This window comes from Choristoneura fumiferana, chromosome 24 (assembly GCF_025370935.1).
Source record: "Choristoneura fumiferana chromosome 24, NRCan_CFum_1, whole genome shotgun sequence".
In the NCBI taxonomy this organism is placed as follows: Eukaryota; Metazoa; Arthropoda; class Insecta; order Lepidoptera; family Tortricidae; genus Choristoneura; species Choristoneura fumiferana.
Genome location: NC_133495.1, coordinates 4,607,092 through 4,624,455, shown reverse-complemented (window position 1 = coordinate 4,624,455; position 17,364 = coordinate 4,607,092). Strand labels below are relative to the sequence as shown.

General features: G+C 37.2%; 1 protein-coding gene across 6 annotated transcripts in view; it reads right to left on the bottom strand.

Annotated features, from left to right (window-relative positions):
* The window catches only part of Fak (protein tyrosine kinase 2 Fak), a 149,729-nt gene that overhangs the window by 76,619 nt on the left and 55,746 nt on the right, over positions 1 to 17,364 (bottom strand). The window contains exon 3 of one of the 6 annotated variants that reach the window (XM_074106879.1): positions 13,635 to 13,697. The exons of the other annotated variants lie outside the window; for them this stretch is intronic. Coding sequence (XP_073962980.1) covers positions 13,635 to 13,669 — 35 coding nt within the window. The 5' untranslated portion in view covers positions 13,670 to 13,697. The remainder of the gene's footprint in view (positions 1 to 13,634; positions 13,698 to 17,364) is intronic. 6 annotated transcript variants of the gene reach the window in all.

The following is a 17,364-nucleotide window of genomic DNA, read 5'->3' as shown; positions in this document are numbered from 1 at the left end:
GATCCGTAATATAGAGAGAGCCTGGACGCTGGTGGCTGACCCAACATCATCGGGCGTAACAAAATCACACAGACTTCGCTGGTTTCGCCACTACTACGAATGGAGAGGATCGGGCTGGGAGGACAGTGTCCAGGCGGATCATCGACGTCTCCACACCACGACTGGCAAGAGGAGGCTGTGCACGATCGGGACAGTGGCATGCCTTGTTTCGGAGGCCAAGACCTCTTTGGGTCCCTGAGCCAAATTAGTTAGTTAGATAGCTTATTAGTCTGGTCAACATTTAGGATACTTTATGTTACGGAAATAATATTTTTGGATATAATAAAAAATTGCTCTAAATCGATTCCGCGCGGACGCAGTCGACGGCAACAATTAGTTTAAATAAATTTAGCTCTTTCCAAAATTGTCCTGGAGCATGAAGCGATGCTTTTCTTATTTTCGTGACTTGAGAAGTATGGACATGTAGGAGAAAGTTATTTATCTTCAATCAGAGGAGATTCCAAAGTTGATTGTCTGGAGATGATAAGCGATGTTTCCCTATTTTCGTCGCTTGAAAAGTTAAGATATGTAGAAGAAAGTTCTTTTTTCTTCAGTCAGAGGAGGTTCTACAGTTATTTTTGATGAAGATTCTTTTTCCCTTAGTGGCATTCCCGAGCTCGACGGGAATCAAACAATTTTTGGGTAGTACCAGTCATATAAAATGAAATTAGTTTTGTCTTTCATTTATCTATAAGTATGATTACTGTTTTGAGGTGATGATTTTCACCACTCAACACAGCAAATATACACTGTGCTCGACACGTGACATGGAGACCTTGGATCTGGTCATACCAGTTACTATTTTTGTTAATTTCAGTAGTTTTAGTTTCCTTTTCATAATTCTACATCTGAATTTCGTTTTCTTTGATACATTTCTCAAGTCCATTTCTAAAGGCTACACTTCAAGCGGGCACTTTATTTCACTTTTACTTAAAGATGATACATTTTGGGAGAAAAAATTAAAGACAAACTAATTTCAAAATTGAAAATACAAACTGAAATACAAACAAAAACCAGAAAAATAAGACCAGCACTGGAAATCGAACCCAGGTCCTCGGTATTCCGTACCGCGTGCTATACCGCTACACCACTGCTGGTCCACTTTTATTTTTTATTTATTAATTTATTATTTATTCTGTTATTTTTAATTAATTAATTTGTTATTTTTCTGGTTTTTCTGTGCATCTATATTTCAGTTTGTATTTTCAATTTAGGTTTTACGGGATGACCGTTAGAGAAAAATAAATGGAATGGAAATAAAAAATATAAAAAGATTCCAAAAACCAATCTTGATTTACGTGAAGGTAAATTACAAATCGAAGTTCCTATAATAAATAAGTCGCTGATAAGGTAGGCGGTAGGCGTCGTAATGTACGGTCTGGTACACACGGACCGCATTCCAATTGCAATCCGGCTGTAAAATGGCAGAACTACATCAGAACTGCGTAAGAACTACACTCCGACTGCCTAAAATGCAGTTGAAATGCAGTCCTCTGACAGTCGGGTCCAGTGCTGGTGCAGTTGTACTACTGCGCAATAACTGCATCCAAACTCCCATTTTGCAGCCGGATTGCAGTTGGAGTACATGTTTTGTCATATTTACTAGTGCAACCAGTGCAACATCTTATTTTATTAAAATAATTTATGTTAATAACTTGCGCTGAATGCAAGATAATACCTTTGCCTGCAAAAAAATGAGAAAATCTAAACTTAGATCGAAACTGTTGCATCTACTATCAGAAATGTCAGTGAAACTGTCAAGGGATCAAGCAGGGCTACTACGAAACTCGAAACTAAAGTTCGTGTCGTGCGGTCCCTCTGACACTTATACTATTTAATACGAGAGCGAGAGGGACGGTACGATACGAACTTCGAGTTTCGAGTTTCGTAGTAGCCGCAAGGTTCGCCGTGAGTAGTATAGGTTATACAACGTGCCTACAATTTGTATGGCAGTCGCGGTAGAATCTGGACGAACCCGTCCGTGTCCGTGAGCAGCCGAGGCCTGCGCCAACCAGCTTGCGGTCGTAGTACGAATGTGAAATCCGCTCAGCAGGGCTGCTACGAAACTCGAAGATCGTGGGTTGCGGTCCCTCTGACACTTATACTATTTAATACGAGAGCGAGAGGGACGGTACGATACGAACTTCGAGTTTCGAGTTTCATAGTAGCCGCAAGGTTCGCCGCATGTTCGCCGTGAGTAGTATGGGTTTATACAACGTGCCTACAATTTGTATGGCAGTCGCGGTAGAATCTGGACGAAGCCGTCCGCGTCCATGAGCAGCCGAGGCCCGCGCCAACCAGCTTGCGGTCGTAGTACGAATGTGAAATACGCTCAGCAGGGCTACTACGAAACTCGAAGTTCGTGGGTTGCGGTCCCTCTGACACTTATACTATTTAGTACGAGAGCGAGAGGGACCGCACGACACGAACTTCGAGTTTGGATTTCGTAGTAGCCCTGCTGACTCGGCCCGACTCCGGCCGGTCGCTTAGTGTGTGGTAGGTACTTACCGTTTAGGTACTCTAATGCTTCTCATATGTGCTCTGAGTTCACTTATGCGTTTCCTCTTTCGCTTAACTTTTTTAATACTGCGATTACCCATATTATTTGCTCTCAAAAGTAGTACTAGCGCGTTAGAAAAATGTGCACAGGTCCGTCGTCGACTACGTACACGCGTGTACTGGCGACTGGGAAATACTTGGCCGCCGCCGCGCGCTTGAACCGTTTTATTTTGCCAAAGACGAAATAAATTGGTATGCTTGATGTACTCAACTTATTGAAAATCTATGAAGCATAAATCTAAATCTACTAAAAACTATTTAATAAAGCAAATTTTGTGTTGATATTCATAATAGTTTTCATAATATTTGGTTTAACGTGTAAATGAAGGCTCTTTTTCAAAAAAATAATCTATCGAGGTTTTTGCCAGCAATCGTGTTTTTGATGAAGTCAAAAACTAGCTAATAGACTGAAAATATACATATAAAAAAATTGCAGTTGTAAGTATTGTGTAAGTATATTTTAAATATTTTCTAAAATTGTACTTTTCACTACGTACAGCGCCTTAATGCCGCAGGCTCATGATGGATGCAGGTAGCTTCCATCCGGAGCAACTGGAGGTCTATGGGGGAGGCCACTGCAACTCTCACAATTTTTCTTGCATGTAGAAAACTAGCATAATTTTACACTAAAAGGGGGCCTGAGCCTGCAATCCGGTCAGTATATAGCTTTTTCTCATGGACCAATAATGGGTACAAGCAAGTGGTATACCTGATGGTAAGCATGACCATGTCCATAGACACTCCTCGCAACACCAGCCAGCATGCAGGGTTACTACGAAATTCGAAACCGCCGACGCTTATATTATTTACTACGAGAGTGAGAAAGACGGTACGATACGATCTTCGATTTTCGAATTTCGTAGAAGCCCTACAGATTTCAGATGCATTGAATTATCAAAGAACGCGAAGTAAAATTTAAATTTTTATTCTAAGCAGAATAAAATTTAGATAATGACAGCTGTAGTTTATAATACAGGTGCGAATCGAGTATTACCTTATAAGGCTACATCTATAAAGTGAAGGCTTTCGAATCAACAAACAAGGTTATAAAACTATAACCGCTTTAAGTTTGTTTATAATTTGTTTATTTTCTCTACCGATTTACATACCCGTTGTGAATTGGTTTTACTGTCTAGAAGCTTGGATTATCTCCATGAAAATGCAAGGCACTCTATACTAACTGCAACGTAACCGCAAATGCCAACCGTCCATACATTTCGATGTTTACATGACAGGCTAGATGGCGCTAGTATAGTAAGGTGCGTTTGAAACTTTGACATTTACGTCATGTGTTGGTAGTGGTCTATGAAACGAGCCAATCGCAAGCAAGATTTTAACGTCATTACGTCAAACTGATCTCACTACACTACCGCCATCTATACTTCGTTTTTTCAGCATTAGAAAGAAGGTAAGCGATCTTGACGTGTCTTTTTTATTGAAAAACACTTTTGAACAATAAGTCACAGCAAATATGTAACAATTAGCATGGGCATATGATCATTTACATTCTTTTGTTATCATAAGTTATAGTTACTGTTTTTCAATAAAGAGACTCGTCAAGATTGTTAACCCTTTTCCTAATCCTAAAAAAACGAAGTAAGATAGCGATATTTCACCGGTCAGAAAACCCTCAGCGCGCAGTTTCGTCAGTAGTTTGACCTGTGGCCAGTCAAGCAAGTGTCGTGGGTTCAAACCCAGGGTTGCACCTCTAAGTTGTTCCAGATTTACCATGAATTTTCGGATGATGATAACGCTAGGAACCTAAACGCATTTGAGAAGCAGTTCTGTGTTGTGTACACCTATAATCAATAACAAGAGCACTTAGCGCGCGTGGGCACTGCAGCGAAGCCGTCTCATTCTGAGAGAAGGCTTGAGCCCAGAAATTACTCTCGTCAGTAATTAGTCGATTTATGTTTTAGAGCAGGTCAGGCACCCAATAGCTCACAGCAAAGTAAGCAATCCAAAATCGCATTCTCACATTTCAACTTTAAACTAGAGCATTCATAACACATTTAACAAAACAAACTTTTTTATGAAACATCACATAAATCAATTTCCGAGCCGGAATGTAGAAACGCGCCAAAAATTATACAGGGTGCCTCTGTCTGTCCACGGGGCTTTAAATGCAAGGTTTGTTGGTCGAAATAAAAAATATTATTATAAATAACAGAGCTGACATTAGAACAAACATTAGGTAGTGTTATTCATACAAATATCTGCCCCGGCCGGAATCGAACCCGGGACCTCAAGCTTCGCAGTAAAGTTCTCTAACCACTTGGCCATCCGGTCGTCAAAATTCAATTCAACCAAAAAGAGTTTAATCGTTAAACCAGCGTATCGGACATGGCCATGTTATCACTGTCTCACTTTACGAGGGCAAATTTTCCTTGGTACGGGGCTTTTGAATAGTTGACATTTGACTTGACATCTCATTTATCAAAGTGCCGTCAATTTAGTATTGTATTGCACACATTAAAAATTAGGGTGTGTAATGTTTGTCATAAGAACGATTTGCGAATTTTCATTTCTCATAACACAAATATCAGAATTTCAATGTGTCGAACTATTGAGAACATATACAAACAATATGCATATAAACAAATTGCCGAATTTCTCAAATTATATTATTCAATTAGCATAATTGTCTTATGCATATTAAAGTTCCGTATAATAGTCATGCAGCATAATTAATCAAAGTTCATAATAAACAATTTTTATACAAACATGGAGGATAATGATCGAAAAGTATAAGACACCTGGCAAAAATCCAACAGCAAAGTTCATTCTGAAGCAATTTTATCCGGACTGCTATAAAAAAATACCTAACATCGAAGGCTAAGGCGGGAGCTACGCTCCGCTTCGCTCTCGCCTTAGCCTTCTGAACCTAACCTATCCGAGTCGCTTCTGCTCAGAAAGGTTTTCGCTCGGTCGCAGAAATCAAATGTTTTTTTGCATTTGGCACGCATGATGTTATACCGTCTAATCATCTAGAAATGTTGTTATACATTTTAATAATTATATGATTAACCGAATATTCAAGATAAAATTATTGAATATAAGCATTATAGCAATGAGGGCTATCGCGAATGAATTCGCCGCTAGAGGCGCTAGTGTAGCGTGAGGTCTCCGAAATGTCAAATCTCATAGTTTTTGGGTGAGCTACGCGGGTTTATTTATAATTAGAATAATTTTATGAATATTTTGCAATATCTGAAATTAATTATGGCAAATATGCGTCCCGGGGCAATGAATGTCTGTGTTTTGAGACAGTTTTGTCTTTCGGAAACCTTTGTCCTCCCTTTTTTCAGAACAAAACAGGGACTATGCAACACTGTGGCATGCTCGATATTTATATGGTACGGTTTTAAGGTTTATTAAATATGATTTTAATCTAAACTTTGTTTTCACGCCCGTAATATCAGACTTTCAAAACCATACTTAAAAACCTCACGCAACAGTGCGCCATCTAGTGAGACAAAAAACGATAGCCCTCATTGTTTTTATGACTAATGAATGTTATATTATTTAAAGCTTTTGCTCGGTAATAATATGAAATCCGTTTGTATGCTAAATTAATATTATGATTCTTGAACGTAGTAAAATGAAATTATGCTAAAAGTTTGTATGACGTTGACGATTGAACAGCACCCTAAAAATTACATAATCCCTACTTCCCTACTAATATTATAAATGCGAAAGTAACTCTGTCTGTCTGTCTGTCTGTTACGCTTTCACGTCGAAACCACTGAACCGATTTTGATGAAATTTGGTATATAGATATTTTGAACCCCAAGGATCAACATAGGATACCTTTTATTCCGGTAGAGGGCGCCACCGCGCGATAACCTAGATCCGCGCAGACGAAGTCGCGGGCTTAAGCTAGTTCTGTATAAACGAAAAAATCACTGGTCATGTTTTAAAAAAAAAGTTGCGGAACATAAGCAGCTCAGTTATGTGAGTAGAATCGAACCTTGCATTAAAGCCCCTGGCACATGGTCAGAGACAGCCTGTATATTATCTTCACGTTTTACTCATATATAACATGAGATATTCTCGTCCAGTTCATTGACCTGTAACAATGCATAGATGCGACACTTGTAAATATTCAACGGTGTATTTATATGCGTAATAACTGGTTGCTTTCTATGACTTTATGTGGTGACGCTGCATAGATTAAGTTGTTTGTTGTTGCTGGAAAGCTTTATATGCAAGTTGTTCTGAGAAAGATACTTCGGAAAGCGCTGCAGTGCAGGTATTGAGTTTATGTCTGATAGCAACGTAACTTCGAAAATTTTGCTGAATTTCTATTAGCTTTGTTAACTCTAAGTGCATTTATTAATGTCATAAACGTGTAATTAAAGAAACCAAGATACTCGTATTATCAGGAAATATTAGTGTAATAAAATAAGTAAATAATCAGGGGTAAATCACGGGTATCTTGAGTTCATTAAACGAGCTAATCACTGTCTAAATACGTCTAATCATTATAATCAATTCATTGAATCACGCGTTACTTTGCGGAGGTCCATATCACACAATACCAGATACTCGTAGGTACAACATACATGCTATCAATGTTTGCTGAACGGTTCTGTTGCTCTGAGGATGAACTGGTTGAGTAGTATCTAATCTAAATCGTGAATCAATATGAACTGTTGAGTATCTTATCAGCAAATGCTTCCTAAATTCAGATGTTCACATTAGTAACCCATTTACATTCTCCATTGAATTAAACTACTCCGAGATGTAGCAATTGCACCGTTGGCCTGTCGCCAAGGCATGAACGCTTTTATTAAAAACCAGCATAGTGAACATCTGCTGGTACATATGCTACTAAAATTATATTCTATACAGTGTTAACGTGATTAGGCAGTCAACGTGGCAAAGGATGGAAAACAGATGAATGACTTTGCATTTGTCCGACATATTGTGCACAGGTGGTCTTTTTGGAAAGGTCAATGACATTAGGATAAAATTTTAAAGTTAATAGGAATAACATAACCAGGTTAGAAAATTTGAAAAAAATTCCGACATTGTCAATGTTCAATATCGTCACTACTTTTAAAAAGCTTGTACCTCAAAATCGAACTTATTTCTGAGTGAACTGTATGAACATTATTTGAAGGGTTCATTTTCTTGACGTATTGAATTGAGATACAAGATTTTTTTCAAAAATGAACCGATTTTATTGAAACATAATAATAATATTTAATAATAAGGTAAACGTCCGAGTGCTCGACACGCTGATGTCCAGTAGATGACACCCTGCTGTCATGTCATTTTTTAATTATTTTTATTTATTTTTTGTATTTTGTATTCTCATTTTATTTTATTTCACTTTATTATTATTATGTTTTGTTCTGTATCTATTATTTAGATGTGTGTGTCCCGAATAAATCTTTTCATTTTCATTTCATTTTTCATTTCATTTTCCGAAATAATTTCAGAACACCTTGTAATCATCTAAATCTGAAATATATGCGTCCAATCTGCATTTATTATAGACGTCTCAAAGTGTGGGTCACTCGTCAATGTCCAAATATTTATACACACTTACCTTTGAGAGGCATTGAGCGGTCAAGAGCGGGGGCGTCGAGATGAGATAATGTTTATAGAAAATCAGATGTCTTGACTACAGGGAAAAAAACTAGTAAAGGTAACTTCATTGATCAGTAAAATAATCAGGTTCCTATCTGTATTAGCAAATTCTTACCTCCTAACTTATTATATTATAAATGAGAAAGTGAGCTTATTTGTTTTTTTTACGTTTTCACGCCTTAACGATGAAAGTTTGTATACACCGTATTAAAAGACCAGGATAAAAGGTATGCTATATAGGTGTACTTATAGAGAAACCAATAAATACACTCCGATATCGATAATGTAAACGTCAAGAGTGCTCGATTGGGCTAATGCCAAATAAACGACACCCTGCTGCCATCTCTATTGCTAATGACATACGATTAAAGATGCCAACTATTGGGACAGTGACGAGCACTCGTACCTTTACCTTAGATAGGGTTACAAAAAAACTTCAGCATTTGGTCAAGCACGTGTGAAAGAAAGTCAAAACTAAGCAACCGTCATAAAACAAATATTAAATTCAATTTTTAAATTATGTCAGTGATAACTTCTACGAAATTGAATTATAAATTAACTCGCAAAACTCTTCAACGTGTCTATACAGGCGCACTTCAGATAATTCGTAGCGTGGGCGGGCGGATGCTGTGATAGCATATCTCGTGACTCGTGCGAGATGATTCTTGGTGTGGGACTGTGCTCGATGACGATTATCGATAAAATTACTGAATATATCAGCCTTGAAAAACCTTTACGGAGGTGTTCAGCGGGGCTACTCCGGAATTCGAAAATCGAAGTTCGTGTCGTTCCGACCCTCAGACGCTTACCGTAAACTGGGGTTACATTGATCAATTTAATAATTGAAACGCTTTTATCTCTATTAGGCGTTAAAAAAAATGTAAACATCTTCTTTTTTAAGTCTTTCTATATTCCAAATTTGGATATCCTAACTTAAAAAAACCCCTTTCTTCTTAGGTTACTTAATAATAATTAAAATTCATCTGTTTCTTTATCGACATTATTTAAAATGTCCCTCCCTAAGGCAAGAACTATCGCGATTGCGACGTTTATCTCAATCTAAGCGAGTCAATGAATCACCTCACCACGCGACTAGTAATTGACAGCTTGTTTATCAATACTTTCCGATATTGAAACGTGTAGGTTTCATGTTTTGATGTTAAACATTGACTACCTCCGGTCCGTATGAAAAAGCTCTTGTATAAGTTTTACACGCATATTTAATACAGTATTTGGCAACTCCTAAATGTGCCATATCCTGTTTATTATTATGAAAACATGGACACGTAGACACTAATAATAACAGAAGTTTCCTTCGAGTAAAATGAGCTAAATAAAGAATTTAAGGCAGTTTTCCTCCAGCGCCCAACAATATTTTCCAGCCTGTAATGTATAATGTGTAGTCGTAAATTTTCAAGTGTCAACTACCGAAGAGGAAGAAGCATAAAATGTCAACGCCATGCTAGCGATGGCCAAGTGTCCACTCTATTGTGTGGAACTGTGGAGTGACCTAGGACGTAAATCTATCCGCGAATTTACAAAACAACGTTAATTTACACAGCTCAAAAGTGCAACACAAGACACAGCTGAAAACAAACAATATTTAATCAAATCACAACTGCAACGAACTAGCCAACTGTATCTGAATCATAACCGTCAAAATGAAAGCCGATATACTTACAATCAAATGTATTTCTTCAGGAAAGGAGTTAGGCTACATTTTAGCACAGACGTGGCATGGTAATCTGTTTTGATTGTATATCACAAACGGAAGATGTCAGAACTTTGTCCGCTGAAGCTATGAATTTGTAATATATGCCTGGGCGGTCTATTCTACATGGCCTGGTGATACAGAAGACGCAACAAAAGCTACATACATATTTTTAACCATCGACGCACAAAAAGGGGTGTTATGAATTTGATGCCAATGTCTATCTGTCTGTGGCATCGTTGTTCTCAAACGTATCTATGGACCGATTTCGATGCGGCTTTTTTACGTGAAAGGGAGATTTTAGACAATGTGGGGAGCGGGGGGGGGGAGTATTTCTACTTTTCTAAGTTGTTTAGGTTATGAGATAAACCTTTTTAAATGTGGTGATACTAAATTCATGTACGTATTGTCGTAGTGTAGGTGACTCAGGTAATCACTATCTGTAAATCAAGTACGGTGAAACTATTCCTGTGCAAAACTTAATTTTATGTAATCTGTAATGTCACTGTTTCCTACGAATAAAATAATAAGTCACTGTTTATATATATATTATTTTATGTACATATCTACCATTAAAATTTACTGGCACTGGCTAGGTAAGTCGGTCTATACACCCCTTTATTTTTAGTGACAAACACAAGTATTTTAAGTAGTTTTTGAGTATGTTTCATTTTAATTCTCACCGAAAGAGTAAAAAAACATACTGGCATAGTCATTCATTAGTCAGAAAATTTTCAGAAACTTCTAGTATTGTTCTCGAATGCTTCCAAAAAGAAAGTTTACAAATATCAAGAAAGTCTGAGAAATGCCTCTAAATTTAAAGGACTTCACAATAAGACTAATTATCCGATTGTTTAAATTATCGTATCACTAGCTGTTGCCGGCGATTTCGCCCGGGCAGAATTCGTTTATCGCTATCCCGCGGGAACTATCCAATTTTCCGGGATGAAAACTATCCCACTGCGGTGCCTTCCCCGGGACTCAACTATCTGTATGACGTTCAAACTTTCTTTTAGTGGGATTATTAAACCTAACATGGATTTGCCTGAACTTCAGTATAACTTACATCGATTTGAATAGAAGCCCAACTGTTGGCTATAACTTGGCTATCTTGATGTCGGACCGTAACTTATGTTTGAGTTTCAATGCAAATTACATTTAACATTGGATGGAACACCGGGGATCCTGACGTTGTGCCAAGGAAGTATGGCCAAGGGACACCGTGCAATGTGCATTTTGGCATCTGATGAGTGATGACTTCACGTTTTATTGTTAACTGTAAAGAGAGATGACTGTATGATGATCGATGATTAATACTTTTAACTTGACACTTGTATTTCCATAAAAGTACTTCCTTAATAAAAATATTAATTATAACCTAAGAAACTTGGAAAAGTTGAAAAACACCACAAACGGGACTTATCACGCTATTATTACACAAGTAATATTTACCTCGACGACGGCCGCAACTGTAACGTTGCCGAAACGTCGAGGTAAATATTACTTGTGTAATAACAGCGTGATAAGTCCCGTTTGTGGTATTTTGACTATGAGTGAGAATCACGAAAGTTTAAAACGTTAAGTTGAAAAACTCCCGACATTGTCAATACCGAATCGATTTTAATGAAACATAGTTAAGAAACACAACAATGAAATTCACTTTCACATAAAAAACGCATTAGAAAACGGTCCATCCGTTTGAGAGCTACGATGCCACAGACAGATAGACATTGGCGTCAGACTTATATAACACTCCTCTTTATGTCGGGGTTAAAAACAATATAAGATTTCGTTCACTTCTCATAGATGCGGAAACCAACACTGTAGACAACCTAGCCACCCCTTTTGGCCATGTCGTGAGCGTGGCGATATTAATAACTGATAATTTTATGCATTGCGATGTATAACGGCGCCATGACAGCCTTTGCCACCCTACAAGGGAACGCGTGACTTCCTCGTAGAAGTCCTGCTTGGAAGCGAGCAGAGCGACAAGCGATTAGTCTAAGGCCGCAACTGTAGCGTTGAGCGAACGCGGCGTATGATCTAGTAGTATGTAGTAAGATTTATTTCAGCTCTTAAATATGTAAATGTATACGTTAACGTTACCAAGGCATCGAAATATACACCTTTATGCCACTAACCACAAGGTTGGAGTTAACATATTTTAACTCGATGGCTGTGTAGATATTTTATTTATGCTCTCAACTGTACACAGATCTTATTATAGCACTAGCTATAATAGGGCATCTTAACATGTTTTTGGAACTTTGTGACGTACACAAAAGAGTAGGTATATCGCGATTAACTGACTGACAGACGCACACTAAACCACACAGCCTAGACACTTGAAACTTGGCAGACATAATTCTTGAGGATCATAGAGGTTAGCTAAGAAAGTATTTCTCGAAATTCCCACGGGCTCTCTAAGCTAGCCAACGTTTGTTTTTTTTTCGTTCGATAACACGCATTGTCTAGCTTTGATTTATAAAACAATTAAAAAATAGTCAAACACTGTATTTCGTAAACTGAGATACATAAGAATCGCTTTACCAGTGGCCCCAGCCTGTCACGAACGCGCGTGAATCCGACTCTAATGTCAAAACATTTATTAGTTTGTTTGTATTGTCGTGACAACCAGTCAACCGAATACGATTGACTCATTGCCTTGCTGAGGTTTGCTTGAGGTAGGTCACCTAATTACCATTATGATATAAAAACATAAGGATGCTTTCACAGAAATGAATCGGAGTGGAAGCCTGGGCCCTTTTTCACCACGCTGACCGATGTGACTGCTAACACAGAGAACCATTTTGAAAATACGCGTGTGTTAATCACGAAACACTACAATCGTAACACAAACCTGACACAGCTTAAATCTCATGTCAAGACTTACCGACAAATCTACAAATAATGTCGACAAGGAAAAATTTAATTTTGATACAAATGATAGATTTTCATTCGACATTTGTCACTGACCATTGTCACGTTGGTGAAATAGGGCCCTGCAGAATAGGCTAACGTCCTAAGAAGTTCTAATTATTCCCTCAGTTAAGAATATCAGAAAATATTGGACAAGAACTTTTACGAGAGCTCACACATCCTCCATTAAATAGGTATAATGACACACTTAGTGGCTAGAAACTTATTGTAAACGTAAAACCACAACACAACACATACATTACCACCACCACGAGAATACAACTGGCATTATTAAGAACAATAAATACATTTGGAGTCCATTAAATACAACAAACTGATAGACAGTGTAATATTATAGGGTTCCGTTTGTCACCTTTAGGGTCTGGATTCCGGAACCCTAAAATTTTACGTTTATAATGCTATTATCTTCTGCGCTACGACTACGATATACGTGCTGTACAGGCAGCATCAAATGTAGCTGGTTACTTTTGTACTTTGTCGTTTTACAGCCACGTACTTAGCGTCATTCAAGATTGACAAATGTGTTAATGTGACAGAGTAAAAAAGGAACCAGCTACTTTTGATGCTGACCGTACCTACATGTAACAATTCTACAAATTTCACTGTGCTTTGGTTTGACGTCAGTTACGCTGTGTAATTATTTCAACAAATAACCACATCTTCTAACTGCAAAATGCATTTGCCAAAACGGGAACTGAAATATAAAAGAAAGAAAGTAAAATATGAAAGAAACAAAGTAGGGTTGTATTTATTATTCTTAATGAGCCCTCAAGGGGTCGATTCTTACCGCGGCGGTGCAAATGTCACTCGTCTACTTATCATGCCATGCAACTTATTTGTATGGCCTTACCTGCAACAAAAAGACAGTAATTAATACCCTGCACACTGCAATAAATAAATCAGTAATTAAGTAAAGTTCTATGTCCTTGGAATAACCTATTGAAAAAAAAAATTGGCGCGGTGTAAGTTAGACAACGATACGGACTAGATATTTATATTTACTACTATATTTGAACAAATACAAAATGTCTGCATATTCTCTTGTGTAAGTACTATAGCTGTATACTCGTATGTACAGTCAAGGGCAAAGATAACGACACGGCCAAAGTTCAAAAATATGTATACAAGTGCAAAAAGTCGTGTTTACATATTTTTGCAACTTTGGCCGTGTCGATATCTTTGCCCTTGACTGTACTCACACACCTTCCCATACTTATCATTGCTAATGTCACGTAAACAGATCAAGCAATGTTTTGCGATTTGTTAATTTTCTTTTAGTAGGTAACAGATAATTGAAACCACGTCGATACGTGCACGCCAGGCGTCTGATATGCAAGTACAGTCACCAGCATTAATATCTGGCACAGCGAAGCGTGCAAAAATATCTGACACGTCCTTCCGGCCCTAGAAATAGAGTCGTATCAGATATTTTATGCACGTTTGTTGTGTCAAATATTGGTGCTGGTGACTGTACCTATATTATTTTAATTTTAAATACGTAAATTCCGTAAATTAAACAAAATACGTAGGTTTTTAAATCCCTTTTTCGTGAATATAAAAGCAAACACCGTTAGTAACGCATACCGGTTCAAAAAGGTAAAAAAAGTACGATGTAAAGGTAAAGGAAACATCATTATCCCGGGGTTGCGTAATCGTGCGGTAGCGAGAACGTTTGTGCCGTCAAAGGGGCCACCCTTTAAGGGGTTAAGCCAGCGATTTGCACTTTCTAAGGGCTCTAAGCCTTAAGACTCATAAGGCCTTTGTAATTTACGGTAAACAGTGATTCCAGAGTTTTAGTGTTGAAAGAGAATCTTAAGGCTTACAGCATAAATCCTCATTGGAACACAATTAAAATAACTATATTCTGATAGTACCTAAATTGATGTAGATTATTTCGTTTTCCGTGATTTGTGACATTTTATTTCTTACCACTTTATAACAGTGCGTGTATTACATGTAATACGTAATGCACCGTCAAACTAGCTCTGCCACGTCTACGTGGCGTCAGAAATGGATGGTTCTGTATATTTGTGCATTACCTGTAATGCACGGACGTATCGACGCATGACAGTGGCGAAAGCGAGGGACCATAAAGTGTTAATTTTATTCCAAAGAGGATATTTATGCTGAAGCTCAATATTATAAAAAGGAATATTATCAATTTTTATTTTGATTCAGTTGCTGCCCGGCTAGCAACATTGCATTCTTGTTAGTTTTTTTCGACTATTCCATAAAAATTGAATCAAATTTAAAAAGATGGTCTGTTAGAACTGTTCTTAATATTTAAGTTAATGTTTCTACTGCAATAATTATTCGTGATAGACTTTTATTTTGTTAATAAACATTTGTTCCTTTTTAAAGAATATAAAAGTCTATCACGAATAGTTATTCCAGTAGACACATTAACTTATATATGTACTTATTAAGAACTGATCTAACATACCACATTTTCAATTTTCATTAAATTTTTAAAGAATAATCGAGAAAAACTAACAAAAATGCAACGTTGCCAGCTCAGCAGGTATAAACGCTCTTAATGTCTGATACCGCCTTTAAGGGAAATTAGGCTACAAGTATATAATGTTGTTAATCTTAATTATTATTAATCTTTCACTCTCATAAAAGTCACATAACGCAATGAAGTTAACATCCTAACATGGCTTAGTTAATTATAATTAGTCCAAAGCTTATTAATTTTGGAGTTTATGTCGTAAGGGGGAGGGATGGTGGGGTTTGTAAAGCTTTAGCGAGGTATCGATCGCCTGAATACGTCTGATTGAATTGAAATTTCGCTACTTTACTAAATATTATATATTTTGTGTCCATGTCCGTATAATTTAACTGTACTACTTGGCGGTGTGCAATAAAAAATATTTGTATTATAGGTATTGTATTTATTTTTGTATTTGACATACATTCACCTCAATTCCGTGGGAATATCGGCATAAAAAGTAGACTGTACAGTAGCAGCCACACCTACTATTATTTCCAAAACATCCAGCCAGTTTAACGTGAAAGATCAACAAACAAATAAATATAAAACTTCAGGATTTATAATATTAGTAGGATTAAAAAATGTTGTCCACAATTTCGTTGGTGTCAACGTAAGTTCAGATCTACACAGTACTAGCAAGTACTTTTTATCCTAAACTATTGTAATCTAAAACCCTAAACCCTAAAAAGTATCACCTTTACCAAATAAGCCCATAAATACCCGCTATAAAATGTTGAAGCGCGGAAGAGTTGCACTACCTAAATTGGCCACTCGAGTTATAGAAGCTCTAGTCTAGGCAGTGCTCTAGGGTTCTTCAGTTTCTTATTTACCTACCTTCTTTCTCTAGTAACTGCGTTCTCTTCAGCTTCTTACTTTACAGTGAAGCAACGGCGTTTTTTAATGTTTGAAATTCTTCATTGATAAACTTTTTAAAATGACACGATTTAAAAGCAACTATTAGATAATGTTGTTATGTTGTATGTGTCTGACGATGAGTTATACGATAATTAATAATATTATTAATTCGACAACGCATGTTAACACATGTGAAGTAACACCACGTTAAACCAAAAGGTTAAATCAATTGGCATTGGTCTCAAAAAAACAATTTTTATTTTTATATATTTTTTCATAAAATAGGCGAATTTAATTTAAAGGATTTTGGTTTTAGTTGCGTTTTAAAATTTGTACCCTATTTAGAAGTTTCCGGAATTATAGCTAACCATAGTTGCCATGGCCTTAAAAACTACGTTTTACGTTGCCCATCACAATTATTAAAAAAAAAAACGTAGTCTTCTGTCATCTGGCAATGTTAGAATTAGGCGGTTTAGTTATATAACGTTTATTTACGATGAAAGTCAAACAAAGGTCAAACATTATTTTGAAAATATACACGCGATCAATAGTATTTTTTTACAATGATTTAATAAACCTATTCCTCGAAATGGTTTTGGAATTAGACCACATTGTAAAAAAGTGATCAATGCCAATTAGGCCCGCTAGTACAGTCTATTGTATAAAAAATTAAATAGTTTATTAAAGATTATTAACTAAAAGCACTAAAACAATCACAGTAGTACAGAGGGCTACTACGAAACTCGCAACTCGAAGTTCGTGTCGTGCGGTCCCTCTGACACTTAAACTATTACGAGGGCGAGAGGGACGGTACGATACGAACTTCGAGTTTCGTAGTAGCCCTGCTGAGAGTCAAGTTTGCATTGTCCTTTTCCCGCTACTGTTGAAACAGCGAATTTTACTCGCATTTCCCATTGTCCGGCGTTTAAAATCAACGCAGACACAATGGTCCAGTCCAGGGTGGGCCACAATGGTCCAGTCTGGACCACAACGCTTACAATGGAAACTTGAATGTTTGTTCAGCGTTAGGCGTTCTTATTTGTTTCTTTTGGTCAAGTGCTTTTGGAGTGTCGTGGACTGGGGTCGAAAGTATCTGCTTATTGTTGTTCGGTGACAAGGGGTGAACTGAAAAAGGCAACATAAGAACAATAATATTCTTGTTTTTGTC